Raw genomic sequence first — 18,567 nt, 5'->3', positions numbered from 1 at the left:
AAATTCACAGCAAACTGTCTGTTGTTGACTTTTGCTAAAAGTGGATCAACAGCTTAGAAAGTTTCACAGTGAGTGCTGATGCAAAACTGGGCAGATTTTCACATTCTGGGGGGCAAAACTGCTCTTCTCTTGCCTCATCCTGTGAAATTAGGATTTTTTTTTTCCTTCAGCACATGAGCCAGAAAAAGGTCATGTCAGTCTTGTGACAAGAGTGACAGGTCTGGGGCATCATTACTGAGACTTGGAAGGTCTGTGTAAGCACCTTTGGTCACCTCAGGAGAATAGATCCCCACCGTGCTGCCGCCGGCCTAATGAGCAGAGTCAGCCCTGCATCTAATGAGGAGAGGGCGATTGCGACTGTCTTCCATCAGCCCTCTGCTCTGCCAGTACAACATCCCATAATGCCTTGAACATGTGGCGTGAGCAACTGAACAGTGGCGGGTGTCTTGTCATACATCAATACAAGGTCTACAGAGTCGACGAAGGAGTCTGCTGAAACGTCTTCATCACAGGTTCAGAGCTGCGAATATTGTGACTAAGTTCCTTTTTGGTTGACGTGATGTTTATCCACACCTCTGCACAGTCAATAAGATCATGTGACAGCATGTCTGGACTAGCTGCAAGATATAAATCGAGGCACTTTTCAGTCATTGCAAGGAAATATCTGCAGCCTGTCCTCTATGTGATCGCTTTTTTCCAGCTGGCAGGACATGTTTGGATTACATCTACTAAAGCAGTCTTTTTTTAGTTCCTAGTCAAACATTTTTGTGAATTCTTGGCATGTCCAGCTCCTAAAAACCTCCACACTCCTGATAACTTACTTTTGGTTGTGTTCTCTTTGAATTTCACATTGGAGACTGTGTAATGCTTTATAGATGCCATAAGGGAGAACCACATCTCTATTCACTTGGAGCCATCCAGCAGCTGAAAAACAGCTCACCTTCTCAAACATGTTGCAGTCCTGCATCCAAAAACAGAGCTACAGGTTTAATTTCTATATTTCATTTGAGTTCAGCTGCATAATTAGCTCTTATATCCACCTCGAAAGGTTATGTTTTCATTAGGGTATCTTAAAACTGTATGAACTTCTTTCAGCGGATATTGGTGGACAGATTGGCTTTGGACTCTGGCAACAATTGATTCGCCTTTGGTGACGATCCAGATCTGGGATTTCTGCCACTAGATGATTATCACCTTGTAGCCATAATTATAAAACTAGCAAAAAAAACACAGTTGATTCCAAAACTTTTGGGATAAGTTTGCAAAGGCCAAGGTTTAACTTGAGTGTAAAGTGTTAGGAACAATTTCTTTGGGTGTAAGTTGGAGAGTGGCGCGGGCGTTGGCGGAGGTTTTTGAGCGCCTGATAGTTAGCAAATTAGTCCAGTCAAATCAGGAAGGAAGAAGACACCTTTTCTTAGCAGCAAACATTATTCACATGCTGCATAGTTATACTGGCATTTAAATTTACACTGTCAGCCAAGGCTTTTTAAAGCTGTGACGCAAGTTATTGTGAGGCCTTCCTCCCTCTGAAAGTATCATCAGAGTTAGGCCTATTAATACACTGAAGAACAGTTAGTGTAATTACTGTAACCAGAAGGAATTTGCCATTCGCCTCCGTTCTTTTTGATATTATGAATACAAAAATACAAAAACATTATTCTCATCCTCAAATTAGTTTGAAAATGATCTCATTAGCTGTTGCTGCACACAAGTGCTAAAAATACAAGTGAATGAAAATGTGCAGCCAAGTGAAATGCAACCAATCTGTCGTCAATCTTTCATCATATATGTAAATCTGACTTCATTCTAATGCAAAGCCAATTATACCTGTGTCACAAATGTCCATTGGAATTTATTGATAAGTACTTTCACAATTGGCTGTTTGAGTGGGTTGCATTTGGCCACTCAACCGTGGACATCTTCACACCCACACCACATTTTTTTTGTGTATTGAGTTATGCCAGTTTCTCAATTACTGTGTGAGTGGGCTGGTGCAAAAAAGGGGGGAAAGTTGGCTATAGCAACATTCACCATCAGCCCACACAGAATTATTCTATGTGATGATATAAATCTTATTTAATTATGTGATAGCGGGCAGGTTTGCCAGCCGTGATGAAAGGAGCGAGGTGTTCAGATATACCTGGAGAAGCGAGGACTTCTCAGCGAGTTGGATGGTGTAGCATGCGGCAGGATCATCAGTGCTAATCCTGAGAGTGTAAAAACTGAGTCAACACTGTGCCAGTGTTTGTATAAGTCCACACCATCGGATAATTTAACTTTTTCTGGGGTACTTTTGAACACATGACGTCCTAGATTCATATCAGGTGTATTAGAGAACAGGCAACACCAGTGTAAGCAAACACATCCAACAGGAAATGTGGTGTTCACCGTCTGATAGCAGCTGGATGGTGGTGTTATGATCCATTTTGTCATCAGACCAATGATAGCTGTGGCTGGAAGCAAGTTAGTGTGATCAAACAGCTTTCTGTATATGAAGGGGAACAAGAACTCTGTAAGAAGGAAAAGTCAGGGATAGACTCACTATCTCAAGAATCCACTTCAATGACAAAGTTGATTTGTTGCTTCTCAGTATCTGTGGTGGTGGTAAAGGCATCAGTATGCTTCAAAGAAATCAGTTCACATGAAGTGATGTTCAAAAGGCAAAAATGTTCCAAATGACCGAGAATTAAATAAGAAGATTCGACTCTAATCTGTGCACTAAATATGAAGCAAACTGCCAGTCAGCTTAGCTTAACATAAATTAATCTTATATAAAGCTAAGCTTATTAGCTGCTGACTGTAGTTTCATATTTAGCATACAGATATGAGAGTGATATCAATCTTGTCTTCTAACTAAAGGCAAATAAGCAAATTTCCCAAAATGCAGAACTGTCACTATAACCACAATTTATTTGCCATAACCACTGAGACCATGTTGAGACCCCATTTCTTGACTATAAATCACAGTCGAGTCTTAGCACTAACGGTATGCATGTGAATCTATGTCTAAGCTGGTGAATACTGCGCTTGCACAAAACTGAATATGCTCCAGTACTAATACAGCTATCAGTATCTTATGCCAAATTATTATGGCCTATTACAAAAAAACACAAAAAAAAGTCTGAATCTTTGTCGCCAACTTCTGAGTCCAAATCCAGTCAGTGCTTGAATCCCATCCAAGTTTGAGTCATCAGTGCTCAAGTCGAGTCACAAGTCCTGATTTTCAGGGCTCGTTACTCATTTTGAGCATGAGTCCAAGTCCTGCCCTCAAACATGCTTTTTCTGTAACTGTAACTGCACCATCTGGAGTTTTGCAGAATTTCAACATGCTTGTATGACAGTGGGGTATTTCATAGTGAGGGGAAATTAATTGTATTGATGGAGATAATGGTGCACGTTTGTTGTTGTCTTCCTTATGGGCATTCATGGTGATTTACATGCAAAAGGTTACAGAAATAGTTACAGCAAATAATGGAAAAATGAAGCTAAAAAAAGAATCTTAAATCCTCTAACAGTGTTCAATGATCCAACAAACTCTTTTTCTGGAACTTAAAAGTTTTCTGACCTTCCCATCCTCCAAAATGTTCTTTACTGTATCTTTTAAGTGCATAGCTTATGAATAGACTGACATATCAGGTTCACGGCTGCTTTTTCTTCTGGTTAGTCCTTGTTAGTCCCACACGCATTGATCGCCTCTTTATTTTCATAATTTCCTTCCTTCAACCTTTCTCAAATATATTAAGAAATGCATGAAAGCACATATCAAATATAAAATAATTTAGTTTTTGAAAGAGTTTCATTCTTGTCATTTTCTTGTTTAATTAGTTTCGCTCATGAGAGCAGCCCTGCTGTTCTCTCATAACGCTAGAAAAACAGCACTGTATTATTTGATCCATGTATCCCTTCACGTTGGACATTTCTCTACATACCACACAGCATGATGTTTGTGGCTTTTTCTTAGATTAGCTAAGTTCAGATGAAATTTTAATAATGTCTGTGGGGGACTTCGCTGTAGCTAAAGAGAAAAAGAGGTGTGCAGAGAGTAATGAAGATGATACAACCAGTAAATACAGCAATAAAACATATTCAGTGAAACAGCAAGTAAATAAAGATACACACATCTTTGTATGAGGGTACTGTATTAAGATGTTAATATATCGAAACAGGCAAATACATATGCTTCATAAGCTATTCATAGTATCAGATGTATAGTAACATATGTGCTGGAATGAGTGATTGAGTCTTTGTTGAGCTAATGAGAGGCTGATTCACAGAAAGAAAATGAAGATAAGAGGACATGAACACACACTGGGGGATTTATCCTGCAGCAGGTGCATCTTTGGGATATTTCTCCCAGACACACACAAAGGATTAGCTTTGTTACACCCACAAATGCACACACAAAAGCATGAATCACTAGGCTCGCACACACACACACACACACACACACAGACACACACCTCTGCTGTTGAGAACATGTGGTTTGAAGCTTACAGATGTTTCAACAGCAAAACAATTTTTTGGCATCATTATCTCAATATCAGTGCTGTGATACTTGACATTGCATTTAGGCACCATAGGTGAACAAAGACAAACATATTAAATATGAATACAAATACAAATACAAACCCTTTTAGTATTCTGACTGTTGCTGCTTTTTATACCTGCTGTGCTTGTCTAGCACAGCAGGTGTAAAAATATATAGATTTTAGTGGTTTTCATTATTGTGTAATATATCTTATGAAACTGCAGTAGTTATAGAGGTAAGATACCATTATCATATCTCAAAACCAGAGTCACTATTTTCATCTGTGCTGCTTCACCTTAAAATATCAATAAACCCTTGGCAGCACCCCCACTGCTTCACCCTGCTGCTGCGAACACAGAAAAACCAGATTTCTATGCTCTGTCGACCCAAATCCAGCTTTGGAAAGCCTCAACTCCTACCTTTCCAATTCAGCTTTCTCAATAACCAACTCATCCTCCTCCTCATACTCCCACTCGGCCGCATAATCCATAAGGTTTTGTTTTGCTGCTACGCCGATGACACCCAGCTATATCTCCCACAGAAACCTGATGATCCAAATAGCGCTTCTGTCGTGTGAAGTATAGGACAACCGAGAACTTTGAACAGCTTGATGATAGGAAGTTATTTTAACCAGCCAGTCCTCCACACAAGGATTATTGTAAGCTAACTAGACAATTGATTAAAAATTAAGCTTCTTCTCTGCAGAGGACAAGCTAAGTTTGTTCATATTTTTATATCATTTTGTGTAGTCTACAGTAACTCCTTGTATGGTGCAAGAAACATCAAAGCCAGTCTGCTTTGGACCATATTTCAACATTTTACTGATCATTCTGAAATATGAAAACTCTGGCCTCAGTATATTTCTGCTGTGGACCTTAGTGCTACCTGAGGCTGCTCTCACAAAGATGGATTCAATACATGAGCAGACTTCAGATAGACATCAAAGCTCATTTAGCTGCTCACAGCTGTCTAGATCTTTATTTGTTATGTATTCTGGGTAAATTACAACCCTTTAGCCTACTGAGGAGCCTCTTCCAGAACAAGCTGGTCAAGCAAACGAAATCAATATTGGTATACTTCTGGGGGGCTACTGATGTCTATAAAGAGTCTTTCTCTTCTGATTTCTCACTTCATAACTTTGGTAGCAAATACTAAACTATGATCCAGGTTTTTTACTCTTTTTTTTTTTTTAAATCAGTGCTTAGTCATTTCGATAGGGTTAAGTAAGGTAATGTTCTAGATTTAAATAAAAATGACTTTTTTGTACAGGTGGGGCAGCAGAACAAACTGAACACAGCAGTATGGAGGTGGTAGCATACCTATCAGCAGTGTGCAATCAGTCTATCAGGTCCACTGCTGCCTGCTTTTGCTAGAAACTGATAGTGATGCTGAGTGAAACATTAAAGCTGCAGGCTGTAAAACCAAAACAATGAGCTGACAGGAAGTTAACTTTTTGTGGGTTGCTCACTTTGAACAATCCTTTTTGGATTACACAGTCCTTAAATATATTTACAAGTGTAGCTTTAAAGATTCTATAGGTACGTTTTTTCTATTGCTACGTAGCTTTAGCAGTTTATATGACTGTTGCAAGTTCAGCATCAAATTTAATTTCTTTACTTCCCAAGAACTGGCTCCAGCAGTGGAAGGCAAGACCAATGTTAACGCTTGTTTTGCTTCTGTCACTGCAGTGTCCAGTCTGTCCTCAGTCCAACATGAGAGGATGAAGAAGTAGCGCTGCCCAGAAGGACGTATTATAACCTCCTGTCTTACAAATGCAACAATGGCTGAAGTTCTTGGTAAGTAAACAGTTGTTAATGCTAATGCTGTCTATTTAGCTATAGCAAAAACTTGCATAATATTGTAATCACAAAAGATCAATATTTTTACACCTACACAATGTGACTTAGTAAAGTGTTAGGCCACCAACAGCTTCAACGCTGCTGTGCACACATACTCTGGAACTTCTGAAAAATCTCCCATGGGTGTTCAGTTGAATTAAGATTTGTGACTGTGAAGGCCATAGTGTGTTATTCATATCATTTTCTCATTCATTAAACCATTCACTGAGGCCTTGTGCCTTTTATGGAAGCATGTACACTTATTTATTTAGTTGTTTCCTCACATTTAAAGACAAAATTTAAAAAAATACATCAAATTGTTATTATTGACATTATTGTAAATCATTTCAGTTGTTGAGGCACTGATGACAAAAGCTATAGCAGAGTATAAACTGAACCATTAGGAGGAAAAATAATTATTAGGGTAGGTATTTTCTTGGTGTTGTGATTGCAGGGTCATTATGCTCTCCCTAATGAAACAAACCAGCAGAGAGCCTCCATCTCAGCTCTAGCCGTTATCATCGCTCTTCAGAGAATATAAAAAGGAAAACACTTCAGCAGCAGGCTAATTAAAACCAGAGAGGTCTGGATGAGGAGGCCAAACAACCTACACAGGTGGCGGGCACATCACTGTGTGTGCTTATGTGTGTGAGCTACTGTAGCACATCATGTTTATGCATGTCTGTATGTGTCTGTGTGAGTGTGGGTGTGTGTGAGGCTGCAATTCATGTTTTTTCTCTTTATTTTTGTGTGTGTGAGTGTGGTACATCTGTGAGGCAGCAAAGGACGATGTTGGATGTGTTTGTGTGTATTTGAAACAGCAGTTCCTGTTTGCGTATGTGTGTGTGTGTGTATGTGTGTGTCAGAGGTGTATGATTGTTAGAGGTGCTTTCCATTCATTTTAATGGCTTCAGCCTCCACTGCTGTCGCTTCATTCTGCTGCCTCCACTGCTGACAGGAAGGACCTAGCAGCTTTCATCTGACAGGACCCTGCTCAAATAGGCCATTGGTGCACCATAATTAGTTCAAATGTCGAAGCTGGTGAAATATTGATGATTGGGGACGAGTAGGGAGGAAGACATTTCACATCAACTGTGTGTGTGTGGTTTTTTTTTTTTTTTAGCTGTCTCTTTTTAAAGGACAGCTGGTGCTCTGCGGTTCCCACCACAAACATGAATCTCTGGTGTTCAGGCCACGAGAGGATGCATTTGCATCGGGCGGAGAAATAAACTGGGGTAGTAAAAGGAATAATTACAGAGGAAAACTGTGAAATAATGTCTTGTTTTTCACTGAGAACAGCTGGCTAAAGAGAGCGTTGCAGCTTTTTTTTTCACTGTGTGAAAAACAGATACCTTAGCACTGGCTGGAAACAAAAAGTAAACCACACCATGAAGACAGAGGCTAATTTATGCTCCTGCCAATCATTGGATATAATTGCGCTACCATGGCATAATGGCAGCCCAGGCCCAGTCATTTTCCCCCTCCGGCTCTATCTCAGGTACTTAGAGGGGTTTCCATCAGCTCCTGATTTTTCAAGAGAGACCTCTCAGACAGGAATGACAATGGACTTTCAATGGCTTATAATTATGCCACTTTCCTGCACAATTTCCTGGGCATCATTTGCATTAAGACTCATATGGGTGTAAGTGCACTGCATGCTGCTTTGCAAAAGGCCTTTTGATCAACTCCACCACTGAAATTACCAAGTGCCGTGACATTTCCTGGAATGTCTCTGTGCCTCTCCGCTGTCGGACGGTTATCTGAATCTGTTAATTAGATGGATCAAGTCCAAAGTTTGTGGCGCTACCAGCCGACACGCGTGTGTTCTGTGTGTGTGATTGTTGTGACTGAGGATTATGGCGTGTGCAGAGGAGCACCTTGGATAGATGGCATGAAAAGTGGCGTCCTTTCTTCAAGGTTGTTCAACACTGCGTCTTGTTTGCTTTTTTAAAAAAATCCTGTAAAAACAGAGAAAAAAATGATGCTGGATGTTTGTGCTGTGGAGCTGCCCTGCTGGCTTTAAAGGCCAAGGGTAATACTGCCATCTAGTGGACATGAGCCGGTAAAACAGCTGTGGATCGGGGGAACATTATGACATAAAGAGAGATTTGTGCTGCACACTAGAAGATGCAGCTCTGTGGAAAATGGCTGATATTGTTCTGGTCCCAAACAAAATAAATCGCTGTATCTTTCATCAGTTTAATTTTGCATCTGTTCATAACACCAAAAAGGAGCACGGCTTGAGTGTTAAAATGTCTCCGAATCATCTTTCAAAGTGTAACTTGATCATCCATTAGTTTGCTGCCTTGGCTGCTGAAACAATCATAAAGATAATAATGGTATTTGTGTCTGGGACCTTTGCCTGCGCGCTGCTATATATATGTTCCCATTCTTTGAGTTGTAATTAGAGCTTGGACGGTGTTTTCCTTTCAGATGGCTCTTAATTCTGGGATTTGTTGCTCACAAAAGCCGCTCTCATATCTCTTCCTCTCTGCGGATTTTCGAGCAGTAGGCGTCTCTTATTCAGCTTGAGAGGTTGCTGAAAATAAATCATCACCCTCCCACCAGTATGCGAGAATGTCCAGATGGTTGAATTTTCACTGACGTCCTCCTGCTGAATTTCCCCATTGTCTTCCACGCTAAAATTAGAAGGTAATACTTGGTGAAAACGCTGCGTCTGCTCTGAGGGTGCTAGTTAATTATCAGGAACTGGATTTATGTTCTACCCACAAATGAACCATCGGCGCTGTATTGTGCGAGAGTGTAGAGTCCAAAGCTAAACCTTGAAAGCCCCTTGAGGTTTGCTAAAGGGACCAAATGGCAGGTTTCGCTGTCAAATACAGTCTTTTCCTGCTTGTTTCTTGAGGAAGAACAAAAGAAGAAAATGCCCTCAAGGTAATTCAGCGACGAGGATGATTACATTTTCACCCGCAGTTCCGACAATTAGTAAGACACTAAATCCTGCTAAGATGTAAAAAAAAAACACTTATCTGAATATCCTGCTCATGCAGCAGCTCAACATGCATTTCCAATTATGCCTTGTTACTCCCATTAACATTACTAATTCAGTAGCCCAGCAACCCAACTACTAATCACCTCAGCACTCTATTACAGTTCCTCTACTTTTTGCTGATAATGTGGTCAGTTAATGTAATCAGTATTGTTGGTTAGCGGTCTGTCACAATCAATTAATCAATCGGCTATATGTAAGGAGATAGACAGCAGGAAATGACCATTATGTACTTCCATTTTGATGAGAATTTTCTGTGGCGGCGTTTGACAAATGACTGTTTTATCTTCAAATGCAGCGAGGGCTTAAATTCAATGGGAAATAAATCCAATGTTATGAGGCTGGGATTAAACCATCAGCATGATTTGGCGGTTCTTTTCATTTTTGCATGCTATATGTGAGTTTGAGGCCAAAATTAGGGGCTTAAATTTTTTTTTTTTTTTTTTTTTTTTGCACTGAGCTCTGAGTTTTTAAACTCGACTGTGAAACTCCAAGTCAAGATGATCCCAAGTGCTTCATGACAGTTTTATTACCAGATTTGACAGAGGTGAGGGTCTCGCATGGATGTCTGTAGTTTGACAAAAAAACCTCAAGGTCCTCTTACTTGCCCCCCCCCCCCCGAGCTTTCAGCCACATTGCAAGGTCCTCCTCTGTGAGATAGCAACCGAGTGGTCATCTGGGTAAACTGAATCTGCTAAGGAAGATCATGTGATGTGGTTGAAAATGGACTTTAAGTGTTTTTTTTGGGTCCAACTACAACTCCAAATGTCAAGTTTTGCCAGAGCTTTCAACAACTTACTACACTCTGTCCCTCAATGGATGGATTTGCTCAGATGAATGGTGACTGAGCTCAGTTGTTATCTTCTGCATTATCTCAGAGGAAGACCATGAGTTACAGTTGAAATTTCCAGACCATGAGTTTAGAGATTCCATGATCAGTAACTATGGGGTTTTTTTTAGCCAAAATCCTTTTTTTTCTGGTTTTCTTAGTCTCCTAGGACTGGAAACAGAATTATCTTTGGGTTTTGGGCTGTTGATCTGACAGTATGAGACATCTGAAAATGTCACCTTGGGGCCTGGGTGTTCATAATTGGCATTTTTACACGTTCACATTTTCTACACTAAACAATTAATTAAGCAAAGCATAATAATGGTGAAATTAATTGTTAGCTGCGTAGGTGTTTGCCCTTGTCAACCTGAAGCAATCAAAAACTCAGAAATGGTAAATAAACGATTCAGGATTGATGTCAGACACTCATGAACAGAAAATCTCTGATGTGTAAAAATCACTTTTACACCTTTATTTGGGCTCCCAATACACAAATCGAGGATATGTTCATCAATACAGTCTGCTTTAGATCTCATGATACACTGAATGGTGGAAGGTTTGGACTGATGCAATAAACCAACAGTTTTAAATCTGAACTACAGTCCTATATACACAATTTTTATTTTAGAGATCTGTATTTTCTGATAGTTAATAACATTTATCATACTGAATAGCGATTGACAAGGTACAATCACAAGGCCTTTTTGCAATTTTAGCCGATATATCTTAAATGCACTTTCACAGCAGATGTAACGTAAACTTCATTTGTAGCTCTATAATGAGTCTGCACATTAAGTTCAGGTGCGGCCTTGGAGGTCCCAATAGACAGCAAATGGAGTCGGCCTCACATTTGTATTTGTTTTTTAACTATTGATGCACTCTTTGAAAAATAAGCAGACCATGTTTCCTATGACAGATACCAAAGTTCTGCCGTCTTCGTCAGCAAATGGACGAGGTGATACATCTCCACAGATACAGGTAATAAACCCAAACAGAGGAAGAGTCGTTCTTATATCAAAAAAGTTCAAGACCTGAGATTTTTAGTGGAACATAATGTCTTAACATACAAAAGGAAAAAAAAAAAAACATTAACTGTCTGTAAACTGTCACAATGGCTGCAAACACTAGCTATGTCTTCCCTTTTGTGACTGAAAACATGCACGTTAAAATCATAATGTCAGCTCGCGTTAAAATAATGTTTAAAATTCTGTTTTTTCAGCCACATTCGTAAAACTTCTCATGGTTCGTTTTTTTGATGCAAGCTAGTAGTACACAGCTCTATGCATATAATGTTACATTTTTGACAGCTTAATGAGAATCATCAATAATCAGTGTGTAGACACGACTGAGGGCGATGCAGAATTCAGATAACTTAAGACAAATAAATTCATTTTTTAAATTCTATTAAACATGGTAATACCTTATTCTAGACAACACTGGGGGCTCTCCGAGGGTTACAAGTTCATTCCTTGGGCACTTAGTAAAGAGTCCAGCATGTCGAAAGTGTCTTTGTAGTCAGTGTGTTGGCCGTTGGAGGTCAGCATGCCGTTGGTTCCGTCGTGGCCGTGATGTTCCATCATCCTCTGGCCGCTCTCTGATGAGTAGTGGGACGAGCTTAGGGCTCCTTTGGAGCTCCTACTGCTCTTGGTCGAGTGGTGGTGGTGGTTGTGGTTGTGGTTGCCAGCATCGGAGTGAGGCCTCTTCCGAGACGAGCTAGAGGAGCTCCCATCGTTGCAGTGGCTGCTGGGAGCTCGTAGAGACAGGGAGGTGTTGTCTATTGTCCCTCTGCTGTTCCCGCTCAGGGAATACGAGTGTGAGTGTCCATGTTTCGAGTGGCGGTGGCCGCTGTGCTCTTTGTGCTTGTCTTTTCCAGGCAGAGTCCCGCCCTGCTCTGAGCCTCCGTGACGCTCTGATGAAACTTTGATTCTCATCTTCAGCTCCTCGCTAGTGGCCGAGCCGTTCTCGGTGAAGGAAGGAGGCAGCCGAGGCTTTTTAGAGCTGGGCTTATCTCTCCTGCTGTCGCCTGACTGGCCGGACTGCTGCGTCTGAGATCGTTTCTTGTGGTGGTGAGAGGAGAGAGTCGGAGGAGGCGCGTACATGTCTGTGCTCGGCTCCTCCTTCACGCCGTTCTGCAATGCCAGCTCCGCCGCGTGTTTCTCTCTGTACTTTTCCAAAGTCAAGACTTTCTGCGGCCGTGAAAAAGTTGCAGCATTTGCGCCGAGCTGCTGGTGTTTACTGCTAGACCCACCCGCAGCTTTGTGTTCGTGTTTGACCAGCGTGAAGTCCGAGGGGGGGGGCTGGGAGAACTGGTCGTAGCCGCAGCTCTTTGACGGGTCGCTGAGCGGCTGGTAGGAAGCGTAGGAACCGGTGAGGGAATTGAGGGAAGGCATGTCTGCAGAGTCTGAACCAGAGGTGGAGGGGAAGAAGGAGTTGGTGACACCAGGGAGGCCATCTAAGGACGTCCCCTGGAAGGGACTGTCCACTGTCAGGCCCTCTGTCTTTGGCTTCTTAGCTGCTTGAATGGCCTACAAAGACAAGCACAATTCAACATTAGATACTGCCACTTAATTTAACCTGTAGCAGTCAAGCTGTGTGTCCTCATAGTTGTATTTAAACATACCCTCCAGTTTCGTATCCTCTTCAGCCTGCTGGGCGTCTTCTCCAGGATCTGAAGAAACTCATGTGTGAGCTCTGAAAACAGTGAAGACGGCCATGTCAGTCACCACTGCCCCATAATGTAGGCTCATTGTTAACACATGATTTTGGCACTGTGTGCTGATAGCTAAGGATCATGGCTAGGGACTGCAACACACAGCAGGAGAAACCAGCAACAGCTGCTCTGTCCTGCTGCATGATCTCATCATATTTGATGGGACAATATACAATATATATTTTTATTGCCCAACGCTATGAAAAACACTCATGATGAGTGACTCAGCTTGCCACCATACAGTCCTGTTGTACTCCTGCAAAACAAAGTTAAATCGGGTCCAACACCTCCAATTTGAGCTCCCATCTCCATGACAACCATCCAGCTCTGTTCGCCAAACTCCAGGTAAAATTAACTGATGTTATTATCAGTTACGTAACGCAGTGTTGGTTTAGTTATACTAACACTAATGTTTATCTAAGTGTTTGTTACACTAAGTTTGCTGTTTTGGTCACCATTTAATTCAGCTAATGTTAGCAATTATTTTGGCTAGGATAATTGTGACATGAAATTTTCAAATTGTCCCAAGCCTAGCCCTGATGCCATTTGTTTTACTGATTTGAAGTAAAATTGCAACAATCACAATCATGGTTTTCTAAATGCCAACCTGGCACCTACCCAAATCTTTTGTTCAAATGACAATCCAAAACCAAAAGATACTCAGTTTACGATTATATGAGACAAAAAAGCAGCAGTTTCTTACATGTTAGGTGCTGAATCTGAAGGATGTTTGGTATTTTTTAATTGGAAAATCAAAACCAAACAATTGCCAATTAATTTTCTCTGGTTTGACTAGTGTTGAAAAATTCTATTTCAAGTCAAAGAAAGGGATAAACAAGAGGACAGAAGCTCTCACCGTCCAGCAGCTGTAACGTTACAGTGCGGTCCACGTACTCCCACCAGTGTTTGCCATCTGTGGATACAGGGATCTCCCAGTTGGACCACTTACAGGCCAGGTGGATGCAGACACACGCGACAACTGTGGGTCTGTACTGCAGGCAGAAGGTGGTGAGGTGCAAACTGCAGGAGGAGACAGGAAACACAGGAGGAAAATACAACCGTCAGCTGAAGAGGTTTTACACTAATACACATATATATTACACATTTTAGACAGTTTTACATGGCAGTTTTAACATTAAGTCAAATTAATAGCACAAGTTGAAGCCAATACTGATCAATCAAATCCAAATATTATTCCCACATCACATACACACAGCCTTACCTTGTAGAACTGGAACATCTAAGAAAACCTATGTTTGTTAGGACATGTTCCTAAATGTCTGAATGAGACAGTTTCATATGATAATATAGAAATGTAGATATATAGAACCTGTATCAGGCCATATTAATTGTGTTTTGATTTTGATGTATAAAAGGGGAAATGATAAAACATTAAAACAGTGTTTCTCGGTCTCTTAATGAACAATAAGGGGAAAAAAAAAAATCAGGGAATCTCGGCTTATAAACAATTACATTAAGTATTAATGTAAAATTTGTGATGGCAGCGCATTTTAACACTGTCATCTTTGAAACTTCACTACATTAGACATGAACTTTGAGACTGAGAAACACTGATGTTGGTAGCCAAGACAAATGATTAGGCTTTAGGTTTAACGGTTAGTTTCCCCTGCACCATGAATCCCAAACTACACTGCAAACTGGCCAAAAACTACAATATGAAAAACTGGAAACTAAAACTGAAACTACAACATGAGTAAGAGCCCAAAAAAAAAAAAAAATTAAGAGTAAAGGCAAAGAAAGAGTAAGGCTGAAAATAACAAAGTACACAGCAGAAAAACACTAATTTTAGTTATTTTACAATATCCTGTATGTCTGATGTTTTTAGATCTTCATCTATTTGTGCAGTAAGTATAAAGAGCCTGCCTACCATCATGTGATGGGAACATCAATCTCCCATACTCGTATTAAAACTGTCACTGAGACCTGCCAACAAAGTCACTAAGTTAAACTTCAATGAACTTGAATTCACAAGATAAACTTAATGCAAAACTATTATTACATCATCGTCATGACTTTCAAATTCAGTCAGAGGTTTAACAAGGTTTCTTTGTTTTTAAGTTTAAGATTTTACTCCTACAACTTATACAGTTAAGTTTTGGTTGGAAAATTCGCCCATTAACAGCTTCAGTGTTTCTTTCTGCAGGCCACCATCCTGGGATACGTCCTGTTAACACAACTGATGTGTAAAACCAGCTACTATTTAATATTCTCTCCTCTTGGATCTCTGCGACATCCCCTCGACCGCCTCCCAGCTGAAGGCCAGTTCATGGCCTCTGTTTGACAGATGTTGACTGTGGACATGGATGTGCTTCTGTTCATACTACAGTCAGAGGTATGCATATGAAGACACATTCCACACGTGCACTAGGAAACACGACAGACTGCTTTCCTTGTTGTTCATTCTCTCTCTGTTTTTCTCATCGTACAGCACTGCTCTGATAACACACTGTTAGCAGCTGTATTCACATTATCTATGTGTTTTGGGTCCTATGTTTTACAATAGGTTTTCTTTCTGAAATGCTAATGATATAAGCAAAAACGACCTCATAGAATATGCATTCAGTTTGCAGTATAGTTTGGTGTTTCACTGTTAGCTCTTTTGGGGTGAAAAATATGCAAAAATGATAAATTTAAAAAGAACTGTAAACTATACTTACCAAAACACTCTATAAGTTTAAGAATCTTTAGTGGCAATCTATATTCAGGCTACCGTTTGATTTTTTTAGACATATGCACTCCGTACCAAACAACCTTGAGAGGTAAACAGCACCACTACACTCCACATTGTGCATTCAACCCCTATGTGCCAACACAGAGCCCTTGTACAATACACCGCACACAGCAGCCCGGCCAGTACTTCCCCGACACTGGGGGGTTCCCAGGATCCGGGTGCAAACAGGGCGTTGGACACAGGAAGGGGGACCCTGCAGGATAGGAAGCTATAGTGTGCCATTACAGTGCAATAATGGGAACAGGATAATAACCTGTTGGTAGCCATGAAATAGGAAGTCTGTGCCAAATCCTTGCTTGCTGTAAAAGAAGAAGAAAGTTTGTTTTAGAACCGAGTTGGCACTTTATAAACATACATATCTTCCCCTCAGGCAGTTATGTTCATTTAAAATTAGACTGTAAGAGTCATGTAGATATACAGATGAAAAGCTTGGTTCCAAAATGGGATCTGCACTTAGAAAAGTAAACATATGATAGCGCAAAATTGAGCTTTTTAAAAAAAAGCCAGGTGATGAAGACATAAGTAATCATTTCTGATTTTGAAAAAAGGGTTACCTCGCACTAGCTGGGAACACCTCACAACATCTGTGTGTGGATGATCAACTGTTATTTCAAAACCTGTAATCAAGATGTTGAGTGAAGACGATCAGCCACTGGTGCAAGCACAATGTCAGAAACCAGAGGAAAACACAGCTGTGATATTGCATTTTCTTTTTTAAAGTAACTAAAAGAAAAACTACATATACAAATACATCCAGTGTCAACGTGCCCATGTGGTACTTCTGTATTTTTTGTTGTTTGCACTTATTCTTTGTGGGGGAACGATACTGTTAAAATAACTATCTAAGAATCAGTGAAGCTGTTCAACACACAGGAAAATCTGAATATATCTCACAGTCGTACAATGACTCCAGCACTGAGGCTTTAACAGCACTCACCCAGTGTTTGCAGCACTATTGTTTCCAGTGCTACAAGCTCTTGTGTCTGCTGCTGGAATGCCTGGAAAAGATAAAATCAATGAGGAATTTAAAATCTGCTTTCCAACAACTAGAAACAGACGTCTGATCAGCATTTATAATATAAAAGCACTACCAGGGTAGAAAACTGTAAAGGCTACTTTGGAACTATAATTGAAAGAGGGTCATTCTGCACCCTTTAGCCCTCTGATATAAATGTTGAACTGAATGCACCTAATACAGACTTTCAATTCACAGACTAAAATAAATATCCAAAAATCCTACACGTAGGCCGAGAGGTATGGTGCTTATCTTGGTGCGTATCTTAATTAACTAACCATTTGAGCTATAAAACCTAAATTGTAGCTAAGGTCCAACACAGTGTACAGCATTTCAACTTAATGATTAATTATCAGCATGGTTGTAAATTAATTTTTGGTCAGCTAAATAATCATTGCAGCTTTATGGTAGCTGATGTTTTTGTGCTAGAGTTGAAGAGAAGCCTCACAGTGACATAATAGTATGAAGAGTTATATGTCTTAATAAATCATAAAATTACTCTCTATATTCAGGATTTTTTGATCACATTATAGAACCATAGATGAGCTATAGGATAACCTGGCGTCTGTGTTAAACAGATGATCTCGCATCAGGTCCAGGTTGAAATGAGAACAATGATCGCACAAAAACAAAAAAAAAGTCTGCATCTTAATTATATTTCACTTACGTTGCTCTTAGTGTCTAGGGCAGGCTCTTGCGGGTTAATGCACGCATGGGCTATTTTAATGACATGCTCTAGCTTCCTGGGCTGCTCCTCAACTTTAGCTGCCAGGAACAACGTGGTCTGGGAAATGATCTACAAAAGAAAGGAAAACCTCAGTCAGTTTTCATAACGGGTATCACCACCAGTAATTATGGTATCAGACAACGCTGCTGTGATACTTACATTTCTATGGAATTTGGTGAAGGAGTGAATCATATAAAACCTGTGCATATATACTATAGCAGTGTTGATAATCAGTTGAGAGCTGGGTATACAGTTAAGGTATAATACATGAAAGATGTACAGTGAAGTAAATTGTCTGTCTTAGAATAGAAACCATGACATATTAGCATCGTGCTAGCGCAGAGTAGCCAACTAGCAAAACGTGTATCCTGTTAGTTAAAACCAAGCCATGATCTAGTCACTAGCTTCCGCTCGTCCAGCGGTGTATGAGTCGGTTCACAGTAGTTTAAGGTTTAAATAAGACATACGACCAGTGTCAGTAATCTTTTATCAGCAGTATCAGCAGAGACAACGCTAACAATAGAATCTGCAGTCTAAAGAGACAAAACAATAGCTAAGCTAGCAAGCAGGCCTCGATCAGCACATCTAGCAGACCAGAAACATCGTATTAGTCAAGGTAAATGATCCGTCTTATCAGAGAGGACTCTGTCCGAGCTAACAAAAAGGTTTCAAGTGTGTTTCGATGGCTTAAATATGAACTGTAACAAGCATTGCCATTCCAACTCTTCTGTAAGCTAATGCTAACTCGGGCTAACCCGTCCGTCGGCCAGCTAGCCTTCGCCGTTTCAGAAAGGATACACGTTGAGTCTCTGGCCTATATCTTGGATTAAGTTGGCGGCCTGCTGGCGGTAAGAGAGCTCCCTGTCAGCCTCTATTCCGCAGCGTCGAGACGGTGTGTTTTCGAGCTGCTCCCGGGTGAAGAGCCATTTCGTAGAGGGTCCCCGGTGCACCGCCATTACGCTCCCACAGCCAAGCCCGACGGTGCTAGCATCGGGAGGGAGTGGGGCGACGGGGGCACCGGAAGGACGAAATGAGCAGCCGAGGCTGAATTAAAACCGGTTCTGTGTTTTCTGAACAGCGCCCCCAGCGGTCGGTGGTACCAACAACCATCTCTTACTAATGCCATTACAGGTAACATTTTGTCCACAACAAAATACA

At 40.7% G+C, this 18,567-nt stretch overlaps 3 protein-coding genes across 6 annotated transcripts in view; 2 read left to right on the top strand and 1 right to left on the bottom strand.

Moving 5' to 3' along the window:
- The window catches only part of zranb3 (zinc finger, RAN-binding domain containing 3), a 97,583-nt gene extending 83,647 nt beyond the window's left edge, over nt 1–13,936 (top strand). For 2 of the 3 annotated variants that reach the window (XR_007809039.1, XR_001963775.2), the window contains exons 23-24: nt 6,217–6,324; nt 13,734–13,936. The gene's annotated coding sequence lies outside the window, so the exon portion shown is untranslated. Of the gene's footprint in view, nt 1–6,216; nt 11,174–13,733 lie in introns of those variants that run through there. The other variant, XM_051065978.1, reaches the window with a different exon arrangement.
- Nucleotides 10,646–18,464, bottom strand: LOC108900647 (cyclin-T2). Of its 2 annotated transcripts, XM_051065979.1 has the most exons (9): nt 18,208–18,447; nt 17,569–17,650; nt 17,350–17,478; nt 16,605–16,665; nt 16,222–16,284; nt 15,921–15,966; nt 13,772–13,935; nt 12,826–12,896; nt 10,646–12,730 (listed from the first exon to the last, which is right to left on the bottom strand). In XM_051065979.1, exons 1-9 carry the CDS (start codon nt 18,363–18,365, stop codon nt 11,660–11,662), a joined length of 1,845 nt encoding a protein of 614 aa, XP_050921936.1. In that variant the 5' UTR covers nt 18,366–18,447; the 3' UTR covers nt 10,646–11,659. The 2 variants fall into 2 exon arrangements, 1 of the variants encoding a protein (XP_050921936.1); XR_007809040.1 differs by lacking the exons at nt 10,646–12,730; nt 12,826–12,896 and having other exon boundaries at nt 13,787–13,935; nt 15,594–15,966; nt 18,208–18,464.
- LOC108900646 (transmembrane protein 163) overlaps nt 14,860–18,567 on the top strand; it is a 30,520-nt gene continuing 26,812 nt past the window's right edge. The window contains exon 1 of the mRNA XM_018701813.2: nt 14,860–15,268. The gene's annotated coding sequence lies outside the window, so the exon portion shown is untranslated. The remainder of the gene's footprint in view (nt 15,269–18,567) is intronic.

Source organism: Lates calcarifer, linkage group LG7_2, assembly GCF_001640805.2.
Source record: "Lates calcarifer isolate ASB-BC8 linkage group LG7_2, TLL_Latcal_v3, whole genome shotgun sequence".
Lineage (NCBI taxonomy): Eukaryota > Metazoa > Chordata > Actinopteri > Centropomidae > Lates > Lates calcarifer.
The sequence above is the reverse complement of the archived record's forward strand: the minus strand, read 5'-3'. Positions and strand labels throughout refer to the sequence as shown.